Source organism: Mauremys mutica, chromosome 2 (genome assembly GCF_020497125.1).
Source record: "Mauremys mutica isolate MM-2020 ecotype Southern chromosome 2, ASM2049712v1, whole genome shotgun sequence".
In the NCBI taxonomy this organism is placed as follows: Eukaryota; Metazoa; Chordata; order Testudines; family Geoemydidae; genus Mauremys; species Mauremys mutica.
In genome coordinates this window covers 43,764,878-43,790,735 of record NC_059073.1, presented here as the reverse complement: position 1 = coordinate 43,790,735, position 25,858 = coordinate 43,764,878, and the positions used below count along the sequence as shown (strand labels likewise).

At 41.6% G+C, this 25,858-nt stretch overlaps 1 protein-coding gene across 1 annotated transcript in view; it reads left to right on the top strand.

The window, feature by feature from the left end:
* The window catches only part of SDC2 (syndecan 2), a 101,332-nt gene extending 78,730 nt beyond the window's left edge, over nucleotides 1–22,602 (top strand). The window contains exons 2-5 of the mRNA XM_045004051.1: nucleotides 4,852–4,963; nucleotides 16,451–16,584; nucleotides 19,753–19,897; nucleotides 21,399–22,602. Of these exons, the coding sequence (XP_044859986.1) occupies nucleotides 4,852–4,963; nucleotides 16,451–16,584; nucleotides 19,753–19,897; nucleotides 21,399–21,562 (555 nt within the window). The 3' untranslated portion in view covers nucleotides 21,563–22,602. The remainder of the gene's footprint in view (nucleotides 1–4,851; nucleotides 4,964–16,450; nucleotides 16,585–19,752; nucleotides 19,898–21,398) is intronic.
* Nucleotides 22,603–25,858: the final 3,256 nt, after the last annotated feature.

Sequence of the window (25,858 nt, the reverse complement as noted above, 5' to 3'; positions counted from 1 at the left end):
AACAGGTATAAAAAAATAGAAATACTATATATAAAATTTTCAATGAAAAACTATATGAAAAGTAGGTCCACACATATAGGGATTGAACAATAATCCTCCAGGGACAATTCAAGAAAGGTCTCATTTAGGTCCTCGAAAAGCCTCCGCAGGAGGTTCCTGGGGAGAGGTGCCTTGTTGGGTGCTCCGTGGAAGCACACTCTTCCGCGCCAGGACATCCTTATGTAGATGGGAATCATCGCCTCCACAAGCATGGCCGCATATGGTCCTGGTCTCTGCAGGGCTTCCCTTAGCATCCGCTCTTTGTGACTCCGAGGGACCCGCATCAGGGATGATCTCGTTCATGAAATGCTGCATCTAATTAGGGCAATTAGTGTATTGTTACTGTTGTGAATGGTTGACTTTTACTTTGCATAACAATGACCCTCGCTTAACAGCCACGTGTTGTAGGCCACATAGGAAAAGCATACATTGATCTTTCCCGTGCACTGGCGGGAGTGGCTGGAAAAGGGTCAGAGTATATGATTTCCAGATTGCCTTTAGCGGGAGGGCACAGCTATCCATTAACTGATAAGCAGAATGTACTGTAAGGCTTACCAGGACTGTCTGCTAGACGGATTCAGCTGTCTCTCCCCACTTGTCCGCTCTCCTGTGCAATGCCGCAGCCAATGAGAGCGTATTCCGAAATCTCGAACTTGTCCTGAGATCTCGTGAGACTTGTTGCCCTGTATGGTCTTGTTCAGAGAAACTGACTAGACTGTGTTCACTGTTCGCAAACATGTATCTGTTCAAGGAAATCAGTTACTTTTCCCATCACACAGCTTCGGCTCTTTCCCGGACTGCCCCGGCATCCCCCTCGCAGAGGCTGGCGCAGATTAGGCGGCGAAAGAAAAAGACTAGGGACGAGATGTTCGCGGAACTGATGGCTTGCTCCAGAGCCGAGGCGGCAGAGCAGAGACAGTGGAGGGAGACCCTATGTCAACAGCATCGCACACACATCGAACGGGAGGACAGGTGGCGGCAGGAAGACCAGCAGGCGACTCAAACGCTGCTTGGGCTAATGAGGGAGCAAACGGACACGCTCCGGCGCCTTGTTGATGTTCTGCAGGACCGCAGGCAGGAGGAGAGAGCCCCCCTGCACTGCATCTGCAACCGCCCTCCCCTGCCAGGAAGTCCTGCCCCCCCCCACCCAAAAGTACAAGACGGCGGGGCGGTAGGGGCCGTGAGAACTGTCACTGCACCACTGCATAGCGCTAATGTACCACACACCTCTCACGCTATAAATTTGTAGAAGTGCTTCCCTTACAGGCTCACCCAGTCCCAAATCCAAGTTTCATCCCCCCAGTGTGTATTAGATTATTAAAAGCTGTTTGCTGTTATTCACTGTTTCGGTCACGTCTTTCGTGTCAGAGGATTTTTTTGTGTATGGGGCGGGGAGGGGATTTATAATTGCACGGTATAGCCTACATTACCAGGGTACAGATTTGGGGCCATGATCAATTGCAGGGCACACACACACTGCAGTCAGTAGGCACCAGGGTCACTCTGTGTGGTGTATGCTGCCCCGGGTCATTCTGTGATGTGTATGCTTGTCCAGGGTCCTAGCGCCTGCCACCCCCTTAATGTTAAGGCACGCTGCCCTTACCATGCACTTCCACCGTAGCAACGAGCCTCTCTGCTGCCCTGAGCCCCAACAAGAGCCCTCATCCACGGACAGATACTCACCCTTCCCCCACACCCCTCACCCCTTCCTACGCCCAAACCCGCAGCCCACTGCCGTCATCCAAACCCCTATCCAAAGAAGGCACCACTCGCCCCTTCCTGCAAACCCTCCCCTTCATGCACAACCACTTGCAACCGTCCCCCACCCCAGAGACCTATGTAGGAGCAGGAGGATGTCATTCCTCTATGGAACAAGCGGTCTGTACATCAGTGCACACCGTGCCCAGCACAGTATGCGTCCATGTTTCAACACCTGAACAGAAATGCAAAGTAAAACAAAGATTTATTAATAATGAGTGTTACAATTAATTTGCTTTAAAACGTGCTTTGGAAGTGGGGGAAACTTGGAGAACGGGGTATGTAACCGCAGATCGAAATCGACACATACAGACACAGGCCCAGGGTCAGTTTCTCTTGAAAGCAAGTGGAGAGTCATAGGTTACCCTGCTCTCCGAGGAAACTTGCTTTCAAAGCCTCCCGGATACACAGCGCTTCCCGCTGGGATATTCTCTCGGCACGGGTGTCTGGCTGAGCGTAAACTGCAGCCAGGCGATTTGCCTCAACCTCCCATCCGGACAAAAAGGTCTCGCCCTTGCTCTCACAGAGATTGTGTAGCACACAGCAAGCAGCAATACCTACGGGGATATTCTTTTCGCTGATGTCCGAGCGAGTCAGTAAGCTCCGCCATCTCCCCTTGAGACGTCCGAAAGCACACTCCACCACCATTCTGCACTTGCTCAGCCGGTAGTTGAAGAGTTCCTTCTCTCTGTCCAAGGCGCCTGTATAGGGCTTCATGAGCCAGGGCATTAGCGGGTAGGCTGGGTCCCCGAGGATCACTGTAGGCATCTGCACATCCCCAACCGTTATTTTGTGGTCCGGGAAGAAAGTACCTGCCTGGAGGCGTTTAAACAGACCAGAGTTCCTGAACACACGCGCGTCATGAACCTTGCCCGCCCACCCAACGAAGATGTTGGTAAAACGTCCCCTATGGTCTACCAGTGCTTGCAGCACCATTGAAAAGTAGCCCTTTCGGTTAATGTACTCGCTGGCCTGGTGGGCGGGTGCCAGGATAGGGATGTGAGTCCCATCTATAGCCCCACCGCAGTTTGGGAATCCCATCGCGGCGAAGCCATCTATGATGTCCTGGATGTTTCTGAGAGTCACTACCTTTGAGAGAAGATGCTCAACGATGGGGTGGGCTACTTCAATCACAGCAACCCCCACGGTAGATTTGCCCACGCCAAAGTGGTTCGCTACTGACCGGTAGCTGTCTGGCGTTGCAAGTTTCCAGAGGGCTATGGCCACTCGCTTCTGCACACTCAGGGCTGCTCGCATCCGGGTGTCCTGGCGCTTCAGGGCAGGGGACAGCAAGTCACAGAGCTCAAGGAAAGTGCCCTTACGCATCCTGAAGTTTTGCAGCCACTGTGATTCATCCCAGACCTGCAGCACTATGCGGTCCCACCAGTCCGTGCTTGTTTCCCGGGCCCAGAATCGCCGTTCCACACCATGAACTTGACCCATTGCCACCATGATCTCCACTGCGCGGCGTACCCTGCTTTGTGAGAGGTCTGCGCCACTCTGTGAATTCCTGTCCTCACCGCGCTGCCGGAGCCTCCTCGCCCGATTTCTCAGCAGCTGACTGTGGAAGAGGTGGACGATAAGGTGCGAGGAGTTGACAACGGCCATAAGTGCAGCGATGATCGCAGCGGGCTCCATGCTCGCAGTGCTGTGGCGTACGTGCTGTAACCGACAAGAGAAGGGCGTGAACAGATTTCCCGCCGGAGCTTTCAGGGAGGGAGGGCGTGATTGACGGTTCAATGACAACAGTTACCCAAAAGCACCCTCGACACATTTTTCCCCCAGGAGGCATTGGGAGCTCTACCCAGCATTCCAATGGGCAGCGGGGACTGCGGGAACTGTGGGATAGCTTCCCACAGTGCACCGCTTCCAAAGTCGACGCCAGCCCCATTACTGTGGACTCAGAAATTCGAATTAGTGTATTTACTGTGGATACACAAATTCGACTTCATAAGGTCGAATCCACAAATTCGACTTAAGTAGATTCAAAATAGTCTTGTAGTGTAGACAAGGCCTTAGGTCCATTTTCATCCAAGAAAGAGTAGGGGCAGAGGCTAAGGTTTTGATTCCTCCTACTCTAAAAGGATCCTTGTGCCATGTCAGGGTGGCCTTTGCACTTTCCTCTAGGAGGCCGATTTTGATATTTTAGCTCAAACTGAAGATCAATTTGTAACAAAGTAGGTAACTCTGCCAAAAGTGTGCTTGGTAGATTGGAAGGGGAATCAGTTGCCAAAAGTCACCTTAAAATAAATAAATACAAAATCCAAAATGTATCCTTCACAGTTTTCCAAAAACAGTCCTAAAAAAATTTGTATGAGACTATTAAAAGATTTTTGGCTTCCAGCAGAAGAGAAAAGCATGGCAGTGTGTCTGCTTTTTGCTTTCTGTTACCCAGTAGTTCAAGAGGGATCAATCAAGTACTTTTGGATTAAAATGGCTAGATAATTATCTTTTAGCCTAAAATAAACTCCAAAGGAAAATGTTCAGGCGCAGACTGGAGCAACAGACTCTGGAATTAAGCTACATGACTTAGGTTTGCATTACGCCTTTTTTGCATAATACTTTCCAGTGATTCACAGTGATGTGTAATTTCAGTTTGTAATTGGCAATCAGTATTTAAGAAAGACATGGTACTTCAGGAATCGGAGCCTCTTGTCTGAGAATAATTCTGTAGGCACAGTTCTTGTCTAACCACAAAGATCATAATGGTCCATGAAAACACTGTCTTACTCAGTATTTCTAGGTGCAATTAATCTTGCTGATTTTAACCTGTCGTTCTAACTGGAAACCTTTCTAACCTAGGGAGGTTGTGGAATGTCCATCATTGGAAGTTTTTAAGAACAGGTTAGACAGACACCTATCAGGAATGGTCTAGTTATTACATAGTCCTGCCTTGAGTACAGGAGTCCCTTCCAGTCCTACACTTCTATGATTCTGGGAATATATACAATTGGTGTACCAACATCAGCTTTGGAAATAAGAATAAAAGTGAGGAAAACATTGCATTATATAAATAGCTACCTTTTTAATGGTTCGGTCTTACTTATTTTCCAGAGAGCAGAATTGACCTCTGATAAAGACCTGTATCTCGACAATAGCTCTGTTGAAGAAGCATCAGGTGTATATCCAATTGATGATGACGATTATTCTTCTGGGTCCGGCTCAGGTAAGACATGTCTCTCTACACTTTTTCATTACATTGTAACTTTTTTCTTCTTCAGTAAGTATAAGAATGTCTATCTAAACCTGAAAGCTGTTCATCACCTTGAAATTATTGCTTTAGTCAGGAGTCCAGGGCACTTGGCTCTATACATGCATTGTGCTGAGCATCTCTCCAGATTTATCCCCCTATCTATTAACGTCATGTTCTTATGCTTTTACTACTCAGTTTGTCCAATAGCTGTATCATTTTACTGAATTTCCCTGCATCTCGTCTATAGTGTGCTGAGCTTTCTAGAGTGTAGAAAGTAGAAATTTGGGCAGGTATTCTCTCCCCCATGGACAGATATGATTTCTAATTGTATATCCTAATCTTTGATATTAAATGTTTGTAGCAGGATACTAGTTTAATCCAGTCTTATTTTTCTTGTACACACACACATTCAGATAAATATTAATAAATCTACTTACATCTTTTTAATAGAAGTCTAGATATTACCAAACAAATCTGATAGCTTTTTCTGATGTAATTACATCAATTTAGTGGATAGAAGAAATGCAATGAATATATTTATATTTGGATTTCAGTTAAGGTGTTCTAGATAGTGACACTCACCCAATTTCTTTACAAGTTGATTTAAGTGTCAAGTATATAAATTTCATCACATGAATTGGAGACTGGTTGAAAGGCCAGCAACAGAGTGGTGATCCAAGTGGGGTACTATGGAGATCAGTTTTGGGGACCCATGTCATTTATATTCTTCAGCACAGTAAGATCCACAAATCCGACAGAGGGTCTTAGCCTGTTGGCTATTTTAGGGTCAGAACTCGTACTTGTTGAGCACTGACCAAGAATTGTGCCTCTCCTGCTGAAGAGCCTGCTAGTCTTGCTCTGTTTCCAAAGCTATAGTTGAGATAGACAGGCCTTCCTGATCCAAAGCTTCTAGGATCTTTAGAAAATAAAGTGTTGGATTCACACTGAAACAAGACCTAAATGTTACATTGTGGTACATTTTATCTGTTAATTTAGTTGGACCTGAACTAAAATTTTTTCCTTGCTTTGGGGGTTGAGCCGCTTAATGCCTGCTTTCCCTCTCTTCCTGAAGCACTGCAGTAGCATATGGCCATGCTTGATCATGGTTGGCAAGCAAGCTAACGGAAAACCTGGTCCTCTTGAACTCTTTCCAAAGTGTATGCATGGATAAGAGCTCTACTGCTTACATGGCTGGGGAGAAGCATCCCCTCACACAGACTTTGGCCCAGCCCAGTAGTAAACCTGGTGGTATGTGAGAGCAGCTTATATTACCATTCGTGGTGCAGAGAGGGAAGTACATGGTAAGTACTTTGATTCCATGTTAGGCAGTAAACTTTCCTGGAGAATATCCATTGCTAATTCAAGGTACAAATAAAATCAGATTTTTTTACACGGATTTTCTTCCCCATCTTTCTGTTGTCCTGGTGAGTTGTAGGGTGAACTGTCAACTCTAGTTATATGCTTTCATACTTCTCGACAGCACTGAGCATAGATACAGTAAGTGGATGTTTACCCTTTGTACCTGATCCAGACTCAGCTAAAAGAAGAACTTTGCTTAATGCACACTTGCTACTTGCAGTAGCCAGTCGACCTTGAAATTTCTGCAGTTTCTTTCTTTGGTTTTCATGCTCACAGGTTGCTAGGACAGGCAACTTTTTAAAAAAAGAATATTTTAGGAAGTCTAATTTTGTTCAGTGTTTGCTTCAATATGTGTGACTATCTTCATGACAGTATTAAAAACTGCCTCTCCTTTTCTGCCCATTTTTGCAAGTAGAAATTGTCCGAAATAGATAGTGGTCCGTTAAGCTTGGTATTGAGTGAGGAAAAACAGGCAGGACTAGAATAACAGTGAAAAGCCAAGTGGCTGCGTTTATTTGGGGGACAATTACAACTTGGGCCGGGGGAGTAGGCAAATTTGGTTGGAATGGTATCAAAAGTACAAACATACCCCAAAACACAGTAATAATACACTTTTATACTGCTCACCACACCACACCAAATAGGCAGACACACCAATCTTACAAGATAGGAATCGGGTTCGTCAGGGCGGTACCCGGTGCAACACAGAACAGAGACCCACGGGCCACTGCCTCAGCCACCCTTGCTTTCACACTAAGGGTAACCCAGAGTGTGGTGCGGCTGTAGCTGGGCAGATTCCACTCATTCGGACCGCGGGGACGGGAACCCCTTGGTCTGCTAATCTCCAGGCGGAGACAGCTCCCAGATTCATGCACTCCGGACAAAGACAGAGCAGTGATTCACACGCATAAAACAGTTTGCAATTAACAATTCACTAACAACTATACAAGCCAGCTAAGCAATTGTGCAATTCTGAGCTCATTAATACAATCCTGATATCCTGAGTAGATACTTGGTACCGAGTTAGGGAGGGGAAAAATAAGAGGCTAGATAAGCTAACTGTCAGATATCAAAAAACACATACCGCACTCCAGGCGCAGCTGACCAGCAGAACAGACACCGGGAGCATGACGAGCTGACAGGGATCGGGTCCAAACGACAACGAATCCAAACGATACGACATGAGCGCGCTTTACCGGGAGGAGACCCTGGCCGAAAGGTTGATCAGGTCCTTCAGCTAACACGCGGATGCTCCACACACATTTTGGGGGGAAACCTAGTTTTATTGAGAGGTCTCACTCCCTCGTGTCGGTATCTGATTGATTGGCTCCCTGGTCCCTCCTCCCTCCAGGCTCCGAGCCGTTGCCACCCCACGTGAGCAGGATTTGCACACGGCACACTGGAGTTGACAAGTAAACAAGCTTGACCCTTAGATGACTGAGTCCAAAAAGAGCGGGAAAATGAGTTGCTGGGCAGGATTAACCTGACCTCCAGACGACCGGCCCCCAAAAAAAAAAACGGGTTGCCGGGCAGAATCAGGCCTTCACACACAGAACTAGCCTGACCTTTAGATGGCCCAGCAGGAGAGAGAAAAAACAAAAAACAGGAGAACATACACAACCAGTGTTGCTGGGCAGGATTGAGTCTCTGCCCTCTCCTATATACAAGAACCTAGTCCAAGATGGAGGCAGTCCTGTCCTCTCAACAGGACAAGATGGCTGCGGACCGACAATTGGCCATCCAAAGCCATAACTTATCGGATTGCAACAGAAATAATTGGGTGCATAAATAAAATGTAGATGTCTAAGTATTTGATTGCTCCTGCAGATCAGAGAGTTAAACATCTAAAATCTACTAGTGATAATTTTTTCTTATAAAGTTGCAGGTACAGACTGAGAGATCTGTTTTGAGGCCTTTTGGATACTAAAAAGAAAGGACACTAAGATCAGGGAAAGCTTCCCTTAAGTTCCTACAGGACAGATCTATGCAACCCACATCAGCACTGGATGGGCAGGACCCTTCCCTGGCCAATGAGGACCAAGTCCAGAAAATACCCAGTGAGCTCCAGATCAGCTAGCTCCTGAATTGCTACTTCTAAACCTGTCCTCCTATGGATTCTGGTAGGGCAGCATGCTCCTATGAAAACCACAAGGACAGATCCCTTTCAGCTGATCAACCCAAGAAGAGTGGACTTCAAGGACTGAAATGGGTATCACTGGAGGCCTGAAGGAGCACAATACTGGACTTCCAGTATTGTCTTGGGTACTGAATATAACTACCTCCATTATCAACATCTCATTTGTCACCATGTGCCATAGCACCATCACATTTGGTGTTGACTACTTGGGCACCATTGACCTCTGCACCACTTATTTTAGCACGCTGTCTCTGTTCTGAGATCATACACAGTACCATGGGATCTGCAGATTACAACAGAGCCAGAGTTGCTGTTGCTATCCAAGGTGCTGAAAAGTTCTTTGAGTAGTGGCCCTATGGATACTCCATTCAGGTGTGTATGCATGCCGTGCACCTTTAATTGGAGATTTTCAGTGTCAGTGCCTGTTCAGCCCATGCATGCACTCTACACATCCTTGTGCACTGCATTCAGGCTATATAGGGCTGCATGGGTGAATTGCCCTCTGTTCCTTTTCAGCCACCTTGGCCTGAGATGGAGCATTCTGCATAACCGCTTTTGTCGGTCAAGCTTACCTGGGCTAGTATGTTAGCGTTAGAGTTTAGATTAGTTTAGTGTTTTATAGTTAGTGTTAGTTTTTATAGAGCATTGTTTTGGGGGATTTTTTGTCCTTTCAATTCTCTGTCCCCACCCACTTCATGGGGAAGTATGCCAGGATCACCAGGGTTCAAAGGTTTTTTTCCTCAGCTTCCTCAGCTCAACATTCCCTTAGACCTTCTAAAGGAAAAACTTTAGAGATTTCTGAAAGGGGCTCTAAGAAAAGGAACTCTGGATCTCCTCATAAAGAACCCTCACCAAAAAGACTGAAGTCTCCTCATAAGTTGACCATCTCTGAGCCTTTAGGTTCTCAGCCCAGTACCACTGAGTCTTCAGGCTCCTCTGGGACAGATGACATAGCCAAGTCTCTGGGCTCCTCTAAAAGCCATGGCTCCAGCCACACTCCAGTAGCTAAAACATCTTTGGTACTGTCAGGATATGATCAAGGCATTAGGGAGAGACAGTCTGCTCTCAGCAAGCCAGTACTGATAGACATACTCCAGCCTCTGGTACCCAAAATAGTGGGGCCCTTGGTACTGTAGAGGGCTAAGTGGCCACCTCAGCCTATTTTTGCCTCAAAGCATACCATCTGCTTCGTCTTCCAGAGACCTACCTAAATAGACTTTCACTGTGATACCATTAGTTCATCTGGTACCACTGGAATGTAGGTACTCTGAGAGGACCTATCTGTGTCAAAGGAAGTGGAGTCTCCCCTATTGATGGATACCAAGCCCTTTTTGGTACTGAGATCTGCACAATCACTAGAACTGCACCTTTCTCTGGTACTGCCTGATTCACCACCATTTTCTAGTGAAGCTCCTCCTATGGATGATGATAATGACCTCTCTGAAATATCTGAGCAGGGTTCTCCTCTTCACCTCTTTCTGACATCTACAAAGAAAGAGATGATGCTCGGGGGAGACATTATGAAGGCCTTCCTCGGTGTATGAGCAGCCATGGATGCCACCCCTTATGCCATGTGGTCCCCTCAACGGCCATATTGTGACCCTTGACAGGCTGTCTGTCAATGATTCTCTAGAGAGTCTAGCCTCGCTTGCTGGAACTGTAGAGACTGACAGTCCCCTTTCTATCTCTTTCTCTTCAGTTACCTGAACAGTAGAAGGAAACATTCGAGGAGCAGGAGGCTAGAACAGATGAGGTCAGGCTGCAGACTGATATCGTCTCATCTGCTCCTGAAGAGGCTGTCGTGAATCTCCCACTCTTCCTGGCTAATGACTTTAAGCAATTCAAGACTTTGTGAAACAGGTGGCAGATACCCCCAGAAGAGGTCAAGGAGTCGTACCACAAGCTGCTGGATATTTTACAGGCAGCATTGTCTGCTCAAGTTACCCTGCCCATTTAATGAGGCATTTTTGGATCCTGCCAAGACTATCTGGCAAATTCCAGCAACAATATCACCCACTTGTCAGAGGGCTGATAAAAAATACTGTGTCCCAACCAAGGATTCTGAATTATTTTCCCACCCTTCTCCTAACTTACTGGTCATTGAAATTGTCAATAAACTTGGAAGGCAGCATCACACTAAGTCAATGCTGTATGACAAGGAGCAAAAATGCCTTGACCTTTTTGGACGTAAGAGCTACTCCTTAGTGACCCTGCAGTTTACGATTGCTAATTAGTAGGCTCTAATGGCCTAGTATAATCCACCAAGTACTCTAAGTTTCAGTCATTTATTGAACACCTTCTAACTGAGCATCATGAGCATTTTCAGTACATTATAGCAGAATGTCAGCTGCTAACTAGAATGGCCTTACAGGCTTCCATGTATGCTGCTGACACTGCCACTTGTTCCATCTCCATGCCAGTTGTCATGCAGTGGGCAAGGAAATCCAGCTCTCTGAGTTCCCCAGGGAGATCCAAAAATACAGTTGAGGACCTTCCCTTTGATGGCTTGAAACTTTGTGGACAAGTCTCTATATACTTTGAAGGACTCCAGGACCACCTTGCGACCTCTCGGGATCTACATAGATATAAATAAACTGAGATATAGTAGATCGCAAACAGCCCAGAGATCCCACCTTGTCCAGTTCCCTGTGTTTCAAAGATGTACAGAGCCTCCAAGGAAGAAAAAACCTAGATTCCAGAGAGAGAGAACCACCGCTATATCTGGCCTAACCACACAGCCTTCATCATTGTCAAAACACCAGTTTTGACAGGCTGGCTGAGGGTCTGAATTGTCTTTACTTCTTGGGCTTCCAGTTGCAACAGTTCTCCACCTTCCTTCTTGGGCAAATTACTACTGACAAACAGGTCTTGGAGATTATAAAATCAGGCTACTCCATTCTTTTTACCTCCCTTCGTCCACTCCACCCATTTCCCTGTCCCTCTTCAGGGATCCCTCTTATGATCACTTGTTGACACAGGAAATCAAATCACTTCTGTGCACAGGAGCCTTAGAACCAGTTCCTGCTCAGCACAGCGAAAGGGATCTTACTCCAAGTACTTCCTGGTCCCAAAGATGAATGGAGGGTGGAGACCTGTTTTAGATCTAAATAACTTTATGAGAGCACAGAAGTTCAGGATGATCGCTCTTGCAGCTATAGTCCCTTCATTGGAGCTAGGGGCTTGGTTTTCAGCCCTTTATCTGCAGGACGTGTATTTCTATATCTTGATTCACCCATCTCTGATATGATTCCTTCATTTTGTGATAGGCCAGGATCAGTTCCAGTACTGGGTTTTCCCATTTGGGCTTATCTCTGCTCTGAGAGTATTTTCGAGAGTTTGGGCAGTGGTCACCACTTCTCTTTGTCCTGTGGTGATAGTCTTTACATACCTTGACAATTGACTGATGAAGGAACAGTGTTATGACAACGTTCTTTCAGCTATACAGGCAGCCGTGACTCTGTTCCTCAGGCTAGGTCTCAAGCTCCATATTGAGAAGTCTATATTGGCTCCTGTGCAGAGAATAGAATCCATAGAGGCATCTCTAGATGCTATAACAGCCAGGGCCTACCTTCCCATGGACAGGTTCATGACACTATCAGGTTCTGACCTTAGGATTCAAATGAGCCCACAAATCTTCGTGAGAAAATGTCTCCCAACATTTGGGGTACATGACAGCGTGCAGCTTTGTAACAAGACATGCAAGGTTATGCCTTTATTGTTTCCATGAGTGACCAAAAACAGTCTATCGAACAAACAGTCTAGACAGACAGGTTTCATTCTCTCATCATATGAAAGATTCCCTCAACTGGTAGAAGGATTCTTGCAACATCTGTGCAGGCATCCACTGTATTCAGCCACCCCCAACCATTACCATAACATTACCATTATTCATTCCAGAGGTGGACCTCTTCACCACCATCACCAACAAGAAGTTTTGTTCAAGGGGGTGAAGGGGCCTTCACACACTAGAAGATGCCTTCCTCTTACCTTGGATGAAAGGATTTTTGTATAAATTTCTCCCAGTGCCCCGAACATTAAAGGTAGTGAACAAGGTGAGAATGGACAGACCTCAGGCTTCCTGCTCCCATAGAGCCCTGGTTGCAGATTGGGGTCCAGAGGGCTAGCAGGCTTCCTGCTGGAGCTGCAGACCCTGAAATGCGGGTAGGCTTCCAGTGGATATCCTGCTTGTATTTTGGCAAAATTTTCATTGCATCTGTAATAGATTTGGCAACACATTTCACTACAACAACTCAGCATTTTCCAACCAGCTGTAAAACCCACCCTGTGCCAGGTTCCCTTGAAGCAGCCCAAGAAGGAAACAAAGTTGACACCAAAAGATAAAGAGCCCAAAAGTCCTGGCAGCAAGAGCGGTCCATCAGCTGGTTTCAAATTAAGAATTGCTAGCTATCAAGCCCTCTTTGCAAGGTATGAGTATCTCAACTGGCAGAAAAGCTGAGTTTGCTGACAGGCTGCCTCAAGAGCCTGAGGAATTCAAGTTCCTGATTTCTGAGGGGCAGTAGATAGCTAAAATGTGTCTGCAAGCCTCTTTATATGCACTGTGGTCCATGGCAGCCTTCATTGTCCTGAGGAGAACATCTTGGCATCAGGTAGCCGATTGAAGACCTCCCCTTTGAGGGCTCTGAACTCTTTTTAACTGAAAGATGGATGACTCTCTTCACTTATTGAAGGACTCACAGGCTATTCTGCATTCACAAGGAGAATTTACAGCAACTCCTAGAAGGAAGCAAGGAAGCATGTTCTAGGCAGAGACCATCCCACAGTACTTTCTACCACCAGAGGTCCACCGAGCCTCCAAAGAGATGGCAGTGCTTTCAAAGGAGAAGACCTCAGGCCTCTACATCAGTGACCATTCCCAAGCACCCCTTTTGTCAGGCTGGTTGAGAGTTGTGCTACTACCAGTCTACAGAACCTTCACTCCTCCCCCCCCAACCCCGATTTGGACACCACCTCTGACTATTGACTCGGAGATCAAAAGGGGATATTATCATTTATATGGAACTTGTGGTGTCAGAATATTGTCCTAATCGCTCCTGGAAGCTTGTAATTCCACATAGTAAACTACTTGTGAACTGTCTTAATAGTTTGAATGGCTATTGTTAACTGTATTGTTTGAGAAACAACCCATTTAATAGAGATCAAACTGTCGGTTCACTTTCATCCAAGCCCATGTGGTGGTTACCTGTGAGCACCCAGCTTGCTTCAACTGTAAAGGAAACTTCGGGCCTGATCCTTTTTAATCTCAGGTCATCTTAAACTTTAATGAGGAAAGTCTAAACCTTAAAATTGAGGCCTCCAGGTGTACCCCGGAATTCTCATGGAAGAACTTTAACAAACTCTATACCTGGACTGCCTATTGGATTCTAAACTTTAGAATTGATTCCAGAAAGACTTTTACAAATCAGCAACCTCACCATCTCTGCTGTGAAACTGACCTAAGGACTTTACACACATTTGTATGTATATTGATCTCTTAACCATATAGAACTCTTTTTTTTTCTTTTATTAATAAATCTTCAATTTAGTTAATAAAGATTGGCTGAAAGTATGTATTTGGATGAGATCTGAAATATTCATTGACCTGGTGCGCAATGTATCTGGTCCTTTGGGATTGGTAGAAATTTAAGTATGGCGAATAAAATTTTTACTAACCCCTCACTGTATTTTATTTAGATGTTTAGATAGGCTCCAAAGGCTGGATTGCCTAAAGGGGACTGTAATTAGCTTCTGGTTAACCAGTGTGGTATTACAGAAGCTGTTTTGTTACTGGCTTGGTAAATCTAATTATAGAATAAATCACCAGTCTTGGGAATTGTCTGCCCTATTTCTTGCAGTCTGCCCTGAGTTGGCATTTTCAGCGTGGCCCATCCAGGCACCATGGTCACAACCCTACATATAGATTAGAATTTATAAACTCCACAACAGCTGGAGCTTACCTGTCACCAGACAGATTTAAACACATGACCATGCTCATCTGCCAGCTGCCGAATCAACCACGCATGTTGGTGAGAATTCACTCAAGTCTCTTTGGATGTGTGGCTTCTTGTATGTTCATCATGCAGCATGCCAGACTACATCTACGTTGTGTGTAAAACTGGCTGAAATTGGTGAACTACCAAGCGGACATCATCTTGTATGAAGTATCTATGCAAGTTCCTCCCAAAGCCCTTTCCTCACTGAACTGGAAAGGAGTACTATTCCCTTAATTCTCCCCTCCAAGACTCTGGTGATTGATACATTCCTCCTGGAGTGGGGAGCATACCCGGACCACTGTCAGGTTCCTTAGGGCATCAACCTTATTCCATTCCTATCACACCATAGAGAACAACTTCATTCTGTTCCATTAGCACACTACTCAGATGAAACACAGGCAGACAGTGTTGTCACACTTCCTATCCATTAGAGCAGGCCTTCTGATGACTGCTATTTCCAATCAGATGGAAGAGGGGAGAGGTAGTTGAATTTGGGAGCTTTCTCTAATGAGACCCAGTATTGTACTGTTAATTCAGACAAGTAGTCCTCACAGGTATCCTAGCATTCATTCCATAAGTAAAATCAGGAAATATTCCTCCAGTTAAGCATGAAAGTTCACTCCTTAGGAGCACTGACAGTCTCAAGGCAAAAGAGTCATGTTTCCTGTATTGAGATCTGCTAGACAGCAACTAGGTAACCAAATTGTGCATATTGACCATCCAATCTTAGTCAATGTCTTTCTCTGGACAGAAGTCTTCTCCGGGCATTAGTACCAGGGAGAGAGGAAGAAGATATTTTTATATAATCTACCTTGTTTTGGGTGTCCATATTTAAAGGATGATCCTGCTTCCCACCCTGGAGGCACACTACTACGAAAATACCATCATAACAGATCTGTGGACCTTAGCACAAAGAAGATTATGAAAATACATCAATGCTTACCTGAAAAATTCCTTTCTTTTTAGTAATGAGGTCCACATATCCAGCCCATGCTGGAGACAAATGGATCATCCAGAATAGAGATGGAAATTGATGTCCGAGGATTTGTTTGTTATCATTAGGTGGAATTTACTATAGTTGTAATAGGAATGTATTTCTCAAAGTGTATTTATCACATTCTGTAATTTAAGTAAGTAGAATTGGAATTAATTTAGCTACGGCCTAATTCTGCCCTCAAGCTGCAAGCAGACTGAAGTACTCATTGTAATGTATCTATAGACCTTATTATTTCAAGCAGGGAAATTTTTAGGTAAGTGTGGATACCTTTTCTTATTGGATGCTTTTCCCCTCTTCTTTTTCTTTACAGGATATTGTTTTCAAATATTTGACCAGTCCTTCATGAAGCCCCATATTGACAACTTATTTCATGCAGTCTTTTTCAGAGGAATTGTCTATGCCTAAATTAGGGTGTTTTAGAATTCCCTTAACATTCTTTCACAGTGGTGGATTTTAATATACTACATTGCAAGTTAGATTTTTTTTTAATTCCTTCACTTTTGCTTTTCTTGAATCCAGTACCCTTGTGCTTAATTACAGTGTGAAACCGTTCCTTACAATGCTGAATCCAAATAGTCCTTGGTCATGGGATCCAAACTTCCCGATGACTTTCAGGTTATCAGTCAGTTCATCTATCTGCCAAGAAGTCATTCTGGGATGACCTATCTTCTCATTCAAACTTTTACATCCTGTATTCTATAGCTGTATTCTGAAAGCTCTCTTCTTTTAAAAAAAAATGTTCAGAGGGTTTTAAACTCTAAAAGCCTGGTAACTGACACAGAGAATGGCAGAAACATTTTGGTAACTACAGTGGATTGTAGCAGTTTATCTCAAAGGTTTTGTGGCAAAGCAAGGTTGTTATGAATGATCATGGGCAGAACATTTATTTTTTGGTTGGAACTCTACTACAGTTAAAATGTAATGCGTATGAATGATTTTCATGCAGAAATTTCCTGAACATCATTGTTTTGTTTTAGGAGCTGAAGATGATGAAGGTAATACAGTGATAGCAACGTCTAGAACACTTCCAAAGATACCGTCAACTAGTGATGCACCTAAAGCTGAGACAACTACACTGAAAACACAGACCAAGATTCCTGCACAAACTAAGGTTTGTGGGCAGTTACTTTTTACTGCAGCTCAGTAATACTTTTTACATGGTTTTAATCAAACATAATTATGTATGCCTTAAAAGGTTATTTGAAAATATACTTGATGAATGGTTATGCCTATAATAATCATAAAAACCTTATCTAATATTTCTACACTCTGTTAAATCAAATGTAGAGCTGGCCATAGAGCTTCTAATTCCCAGTATAGAACCAGTGTACTAACTCTAGATTTCACTTCCAAGAAGAGAGTATCGAACCCAGGACAGCACATCATCTCATGAACGCATAGGTATATGTGAACATGCAATATAGTCTTAACCCTTCATTATGTCTCCAAAAGGGTTGCTAAATAAGCCACGTATTAAGCTGCCTCCCCCCACTCGCTGATAAAAAAGGATAATTTTGTTTGTTTTTGTGGTATGCTTTGTGCTTTTCTCCAGGTTTCTCTTGAGGAAAATACCATCCTTAAAATTCTAACATGGTATTTTGCGATGCTTACTATGTTGTTCTCCGATTCCATTGGCACACAGATAGAAAACAGTGTAGATGACAATGTTTAAAAGAATGGTTGGCAGGTATTCACATCACAGAACCACTATTATAAGTGGCAAAGAGTTCTGTGGCACGTTATAGACTAACAAACGTATTGGAGCATGAGCTTTCATGGGTGAATACCCACTTCGTCAGATGCATGTCATCTGATGAAGTGGGTATTCACCCACGAAAGCTCATGCTCCAATACATTTGTTAGTCTATAAGGTGCCACAGAACTCTTAGCCTGGATCTGTAAAAGCGGCCAACACGGCTACCCCTCTGATACTGTGATAAGTGAGACACATGCTGACACAAGTACCAGAGATGCCAGGATTGAATGCTTATGACAAGAACTGCTCCTTTGTGCTTAGAGATGGTCTTTTAGGTCAGAGACTTGTTGGCCGAGTACTCTGGGGAAGTTTGTGCTGTTACTGCCCATGCTATTGGTCTGTTGCTGGAGAGTCAGCTTTGGTCAATATTTTCCAAACTGGCTAGTGAATCTTGGGTGCCTAACTTGACATACCTTGAAAAGGGTCTGATTTGCAGAGCACATGCTCTCTGTAATTCAGACCCTTTTCAAGGTATGTCTAGTCACTTTTGAGCAGCTTTCCCTTTTGGTTGTGAGGGCTGTCAGTTTACATAAGGACTATATTTATTATTCTTTGTATAGAGGGAGAAAAACGTAAAATAAAATATAAAGAAGGGCATGCAAAAATAAGGTAATTAAAGCCATTTTTAATAGGTATGCTTGGGCATGCTGAATCCAGTGCTTATTAAACTATGGGGCAGAAGCTTTGAGTATGAATGTTTCTTTCAAAAAAGAAGAGCTGATCACATATACAGCTTTTAGGAAAACAGTAAAATAACCAGTTCACTTAGTTTCTGTACATTGAGAAGATTTTTGCTAATGTTTTAATAACTTATTGCTGTGCTTGGTATTTTGTGTATGGATAATAAAATTTAAAAAATATTGAAAGCAATGTGGAAAATACTCTTGGAAAGAGATAATTGCACTTAGTATTAAAATATTGACGTGGAGACTGTGTGATATAGAGAAAAGCAGGGAAGGGAGAGATGGCTCTGTGAAGGGGCTCAGAAGAGGACCAGAAGCTTGATCTTCCTTTATTGGTGTATTAATGTGAATAGAGAAGACTGATCTTTATATGCTGATCTTTCCGGTTATAGATCCATTCCAAAGACAGACTAGCAGTCAGACTTCTAAATCTGAGGGAAAGATTAATTTGCTCCCTATCACTCAATGAAAAGAGGATGGCTCACCCTGAAAGCAGCAGAGAGCACAGTACCACTAATTATCAGGAGTTGAGGCTTAGTATTATTTGAATGCTACAAAAACAAGGTCCTCTTTAATGATCTAGTCTGTGTCCCTATATCCTTGCAGAATATTACTCATAGCTTTCTGTAGAATCACATTAGCTCAGTGGTCCATGACTAGGGCTCTTAGGTGCTATGATAATACAAGTAATAAATATATAACAATCTTGTTTGCTGTGTCAGTCTCCAGTAATGGTGACTCCACAATCTTCTTAATGAGGTCTCATTGACCTCACTGTGATAGCGATTACTAATTATTCTGCCCTTTTGCTTCATTTTAGACTTTAGCTGCTTTTTTAAAAAATGTGCTTTGACTACTACTTCCTTCTTGCTAGCCTAAGTAATACATGAGGAATTATCATAAAGACGCGGTCTTTTCTCTAAACTGTACAGACTCTGTTCTCTCTTCATAAATCTTGTTTTCTACACTTTTCATCACTTGTTGCCTTTTTTGGATTCTTTTAAATTTTACTGTAAAGTGGAACCTAAAACTGCCTGTAGAATGTCAGAAGTAACTTCACAGGTGTTCTACAAAGAGGACTAATGATTCTTTGGTCTTGCATATCTTTGATACATTTTGTTACAACATTATCACTATTATTATGCTGGGGGACTGATAATTACACACCCATGAGTTGTTTATCAGCATATAATCATTTTTTGTGTGCTAATCTTCATTCTCTTGTTTCATACATGTGCATAATATTCTCTCCCCATGTAAAACACATTCATCTATCTTTATTAAATCACACTGTATTGATTTCTGCCAAATTCTGTACTGTCTGTAAATCCTGCTATATTTTTACTTGACTTTCCCTGCGGTTAGCTGTCCCTCCTAACTGGCTTATCAGTGAAACTGCATATTTTTTTTGATTGGTTTCATCGGGATAACCTATCCAGGGGAATGATGTATGAGAATCAAAGCAATATAGATGCTGAATGTTGATCTCACAGTGGCGTGGCCACTGAACAGATGTAGCATTTTCATTGACTTTAGTTTTTTATGTTTAGTAATTCTATGGACATTTAGGACTTTTCATCTTGTGACTTAACTAAATGCACTTTTACAGATGTGGAAAATATAATTGCACAGATCTCATAGGTACAGGTTTCATGTTTCAACATCATGATGACTGTATCAGTTTTATATAAATTTACTACTGCTTCCCTACTTTGTTTTTGTGTTGGAATGTGCATGTTTAGATATGATTTTCTGACTACCTAGGTTAAAGAAGTATCATTCAAAGTGCAGAAATGTATATTTTTGTAATGTGATCATTGCTTTTTTAAATGTATTGTAGTCACCTGAAGAAATTGATGAGACAGAGAAAATTCAGAACACTAACTCTAACGCTAACAAAAATAAGAATGACGCAGGTGATGACGCTGATGTATTTACTGAGAAGCACTCAGAAAACCTCTTTCAGAGAACAGAAGTACTTGCAGGTAAGGAGCAGCTAGTTCAGGACTATTTTACAAGGTAATAGGAAAAAATGTAGAAAATACAAAGATGTTACCTGCAGAATAATTATATAAACATCAAAATTCATATTGCCTCTGGGTTGTTACCCTCCACATTGCTATGGGGTCCCTGAGGATTATACATTTCTGCAGAGCAGCCACTATTCCTTTGTGGAGAATTAGATGGGCTTCATCCAGAGTTATTTAATCTACAGCCTGCCCTTTTGCCGATTATTTGCAAGGTATTCCATCTTCCAGAAGTTCAGTGCTTCCTCCTGGGGATTCTTAGTTTTCACAACCCAGAAAGGGAGAATTGCCATTTGAACTTGGATTTCCATAATAACTTGTAGGGCAAAGATCTATGCCCAACCTGCCTGACCTTCAGTCCCTTTTCCTGGCAGTCTCTATCCCTCTTGAGTGCTGTTTTGGGGACAGGGGAGATGATGTCATGGAGGAAGCTGCAACCTCTCTTTCCACGGAGAAGCAGGGATGTCTGTGTATGGAGGGTCATCTCCATGTGTGGACCAGGGAGACACAAGCTGGCCCCTCATTTTGTGTAGCTTATAGCAGAGCAGAACCAGATAGTGTCACACTAGTATAGCTGTACTGTTTTTCTTATAATCGGCACTGATTCCAGGAATTTATAACTGTGAAATCCTCCTATCCATTGAAATTTGGCATCCAAACTGTTCTGGAAGTGCATTTATTTTTTGTGGCGTATCCCAAAAGAGTGTGCTTGAGCCGTAGAAGTGAGCTCAAGCCATAAAATTCTGGATCTGAATTTCCCTGAAGCTCAAGGGGTTTGGATAAAAGAAAACTAGCATTGACATAGCATATCCAGTGGAAATACTCAGATTTTATAAGTGTCGTTGGAATTGTTAGCTTGTGTGCACTGGCGAATACATGACAAATGAAATGTCCTCCTTTTTGGGCTACATGAAAGGGATACAAGGTTTATCATCAGGATATGTATTTAAGGCTTAGGTCATGGAGTAACAGACTGAAGGAGACGTGGCATGAATCAATTTCTTCCTTGGTAAAACAGAATAGTAATCAAGAGTAAATTATATGTAATTTTAATGTTAGAAAAGTTACTTCCCTTTGTTAAAAGTAAGTTCAGAAGCAGTTAAGATTTTATGGTTATATTTGATCGTGTTGTTGATTATGCTCTGGGAGCATTATTAACTTTTTGTTAACTAAAACTATTACTACTTTGAGCTGTACTTTTTAATTTCTTTAGAACTATGGGCCATATTGTGTCTTTGACTTTTAAACAAAACTCTTTATTGAAATGTTTTTCTGTTTAAAAATCTATTTACAATGATTTCATAAAAAAGCCAATCAAGATAATCACTTAATTGGAGCCAGTTTTTTAAATTTTAAAAGGATAGCAAATAACTAGTAAATATTTTGTGTACCGGAAAACAAATGTGGAGCTATGGGTCTTATTTTGGCATATTGTGAATGTTTGTTCATTTTATTGCAGCTGTTATTGCAGGTGGAGTTATTGGCTTTCTCTTCGCAATTTTCCTTATCTTGCTGTTGGTATATCGCATGAGGAAGAAGGATGAAGGCAGCTACGACCTTGGTGAACGTAAACCATCCAGTGCTGCCTATCAAAAGGCACCTACTAAGGAGTTTTATGCATAAAATTCCTACTTAGTGTCTCTATTTATGAGATCACTGAACTCTTTTAAATAAAGCTTTTGCATAGAATAATGAAGATCTTTTTTCTTTAAAGAGCCGTTATGGCACCTTTATGATAAAATCCCATTGTATTTAAAACTTTTCATGTATTCCTTTAAAAAAATGTAAAATTAAAACTTAACTTTTGCCGTGTTCTGTGAATAACAGTGGTAAAGCATTATTTTATAAAACCATTGATGTTCACTGAATCATTTTTAAAACTTTATGCATAAATATAAAATAATGAAAATGATTGTTTTATCCTATGGCTCAATGAAAGTTGTTTAATTTTTGTCAGCATGTCTCAGATTGATCTTACAAGTTAGTTTTTATTTCATTAATTTATCTGTTTCCAAAAAATGCCTTTTTGTAGTTGTCATGGTGCAATTTGTCTTCGGATAATTCAGATAACAGTAACTTTTAGTGTAAATGTAATTTTTCAGCTATGTAAACTTTAATCTCCACTTTGTATAAATTTGTGTCCGAATATCAATTTTACACTTTGCATTGTTTCTCAATGTAACTGTAGCTTCAGTGAAATTTGTAACAGCAAATTAATGTGTAAAATTGGATTAGTACTACAAACTGTATAGTCATATCCTTACTAAACAAATCTTTAAGGAAGATTTGAAGTAAGCTACTTACAAGCCTAAGCAAACCCAAAGACTCTAACAGTATTCTGAGAAGTTGCTGCAGATTTCTATGGCCACTGTATTTGTTAATTTCTTGCAATTTGAAGTTACAAGTAGGGTTTAAATATCAATTTTTGTTCTTAAAAATACATTTAAGTTGTAAACGTCTTTTAAAGCCTTTGAAGTGCCTATGATTCTATGTAACTCGTCGCAGACTGGTGTTAATGAATATATAACAGTAAAAGAAAATGTTGGTATTTTATAAGCACAGACAATTCTAGTGGTAACTTTTGTAGTCTTACATGGATAGACATAAATTGTAATTTGGGAACATAAACACTACTGAATAAATCATGTGGCCTAATACTGAAATTTCATAGTCCTATACTTTTGTACTTTTTTTCATCTTATTCCTACTTGGTTATGTTTAATATCACAAATTATGTCTAATAAATCTTGGAGGATGTTCTTTGGAAACCAAGACCAAGAAAAGCTATTGATGAGGCTCATGCTTTGAACAGAGATTTAGAAGTGGCACACTCAATGTTTCTTTGTGTACATGCTTGGAACTTGCCTGTTAATTATGAGGATTTCAATCTTTGCATTATATACAATGGCAGCATTGGCACAGACATATACTTTCTGCAAATTTAATTTCAGGTTGTAGAACTCAAAGGACTACACAGAGTTTCATTTATTATGGATATAATTTCTTTATTCATTCTTCTATTCCATCTTTGGAGGACCTCAGCTTGATTCAACTCAGACTCCAGAAGGAGAATTGAGAAGTGGAATATTTTTATATGAGAAGACAGACATATTCCAAGTAGAAGAGAAAAGGCTCTTTTGGTTAGGATCCAAGTAGCTTTGCAACAGATAGACATATGGAGATGACAACAGCATGCTTGCCTACGTTAGGCTCCGTCCTCAGGTCTGTTAATTTCTTCTTTTCTGATTTCTTAATTTCAAAACTAGGTGGGCAGAAGATTGAACTGAACTACTTCTCACAAGTATATATCTTTGTATATACATCTCCAGAGAAAAGAATCACATAACTTATATTTGCTGCTGTCCCAAGTTCAGTGGTCATTTAGGAAAAATTAAAATTATTCTGCACTATAATAGTTGCTTTTTAACTACTTATACTTCCTGGCAGATTTTCTGAAGCCATATGTCTTAACCAATTAAAAACCGGGTAAATATTTAACAGGTATATCTCATTGTGCAATATTTAGTGAAATTCAATTCATAAAATAACTGTTTGAAATAACTGTGCCAAGAAAAGAAAATTTCAGGCAAATGCTGTGCCACTGCTGTAAAATAAAATATTTGTTAAAGTGCCAAAATAAAGTCTCTCATGCCTAAACTAATATTTCATTTGTATAGTCTGGCATTCAGTCTTCTCCAAGCCCATATTACTTATGGTAGATTGAGTTTTCTTAAAGGTGCAGTAAATGCTATTTAGTTTAGTTGTAAACATTAAATGCATGACAAATTGTCTACTTTTTCTTCCTAAGCAGATCATTATCAAACTGCTTGAATAACCAACCTTTTCACTTCTGAATTTCAGATCCTTTTCTTTCCAGCTACTGTAAATATTGTATACAGCATTTTAGCATACATAATATAGATGTTCATTATTTTTGTTAAAATTGTTCTACACAAGTTCTCTATTATTATGCATATCTCAAATTTTTGTTTACAACCAGCAGCAATGACTAGTTTATGGTCCTATTTGAGTCCTCTTCTTTCCCCTAGACATCACCCCTTCAAACACACCCCATAATATGCAGTGGAATTTGGAAAGCTTTAACTGTGTGGGCATTTTAATAGCGTCCCAAACCCTCCTGAAATGTCATTTGTTTAACAAAGCAATCTGCAGTGGGAATGAAAATAACAACATTATTTATTGCCTTGAGTTACAATCTGACCTTTCCTCCTTTCCATTGCCAATGCCAACACTGTGCTATTAGAACAAAATTCTAGCAAAACTCTCATCTTAATTACAAACATCAGTTTAGTTTTCATTCATAAATCTAGAGATCAGGCTTCTGTCAACATCATCTGTTTTCTAGCAATGGTATTAAAAAGGAAATTGGCATCTGTGCACAATTTCAGTCTTCTCTTAGACTGAAATTTCCAAGTGTCTTCAGTTTGCTTTGTTCTCCTCCTGGATGTGTTCTAACACTGGAGCCAGCTATTAATGAATGTTGCTTGGCAGCTGCTAGACTCAGATGCCAAGCTATGGAACATTCCCCCAACCCCACACCACCCTCTCCAGCAGTGGCATCTATATATATATATATGGGTTGGCTGCTTCTTAGGACTTTTGGCTGGCCTCCACTAGTGCTTTTGTAGCAACTGTGAAACTCCTTAGAAATCTGATACAGCATTTCCTTGTGACTGATAAGTTATAGTACTTGTCTCAGTCCAGTTTTTGTGACTCAATCTTGACTATAAATATTTTGCTTCCTTCTTATATTTTTGCAAATTAAGTGCTATGTAAATAACTTAAGTGTCTGTCTCCTCATGTCATTTCTTTTATGGAAGAATATTAGCTGCACTTTGAACTGTTGATATCTTGGAACCTCTGCTTCTCCATACATTTTGCCATTCCATATTTTTAAGTTTTTCTCTTTTTAGTGAGTGTCATATTAAAAAAAGTAATTGGATAAGTAAGAACATGTAAAAAGTTCTTATAGTTTCAGAAAAATAGCTTATTGTTTAACTACTGATAGATACTTGATTCGTGACTTTGGGTCATATCTTACCATCAGTTTTTAGCAGAACTCCCATTGAAATCAAAAGGGAGTTCTACTTAAACAGATTTTTTATTTTTTAAACAAAGCCCAATTGTTTGGAGTGCAGATACCATTTGTCTAAGAAAAGGAAGAATTTAGAAGAATATTCCTGTCAAATATAAGCTGTTGGTATTGGAAGGATTGTGCTAGCACAGTATTGTGTATGGAAAGGCAAGTCTACACGACAAAATTAAGTCAACCTAAGTTATGTTGACATACAGCAACCAGAGTAATTAAATCTTCACCGGGAGTGCTTGCACCAGTTTAACTGTCAGCGTGAGGCATTGTGGGATGGCTTCTGAAAGGCAGCAACAGTTGATGTAAGTACTGCAGTGTCTACACTGACACTGCGTCGAACTAACTACATTGACCTAAGCGCTATGCCTCTCTCAGAGGTGGAGTTAAGTCGGTGTACTGGGCAAATTACATTGGTGGGAGCTGTGTTTTAGTATTGACACTACAGAGTTAGGTCAGCATAAGCTGCCTTATATTGACCCAACTGTAGTGTAGATCGGCCCTAAGAGAGCAGGAGAGTGGGGGTTAGAGAAAGAACAAGCATCTCTAAATACTAACTAGCAGTTCTGTGACAGGGAACTCTTACTCATATTATGTAGAGGTGTCCAGGGGAATTAAGCAAATAGGAAAATATTTTTCTTAAATTTGTTATCAGTTATATCACTTACCTATGCTTGACCAAACTGCGTTATTAAAACTTTCTATAAACACAAGTAACCTTTTTCTGTTGGTTTCAATAACAAGTAATATGGGGACTCCAAAACTTGGATGTATTCATACTTTACAACTTGGTTGTCCCTTCTATTTTTAAA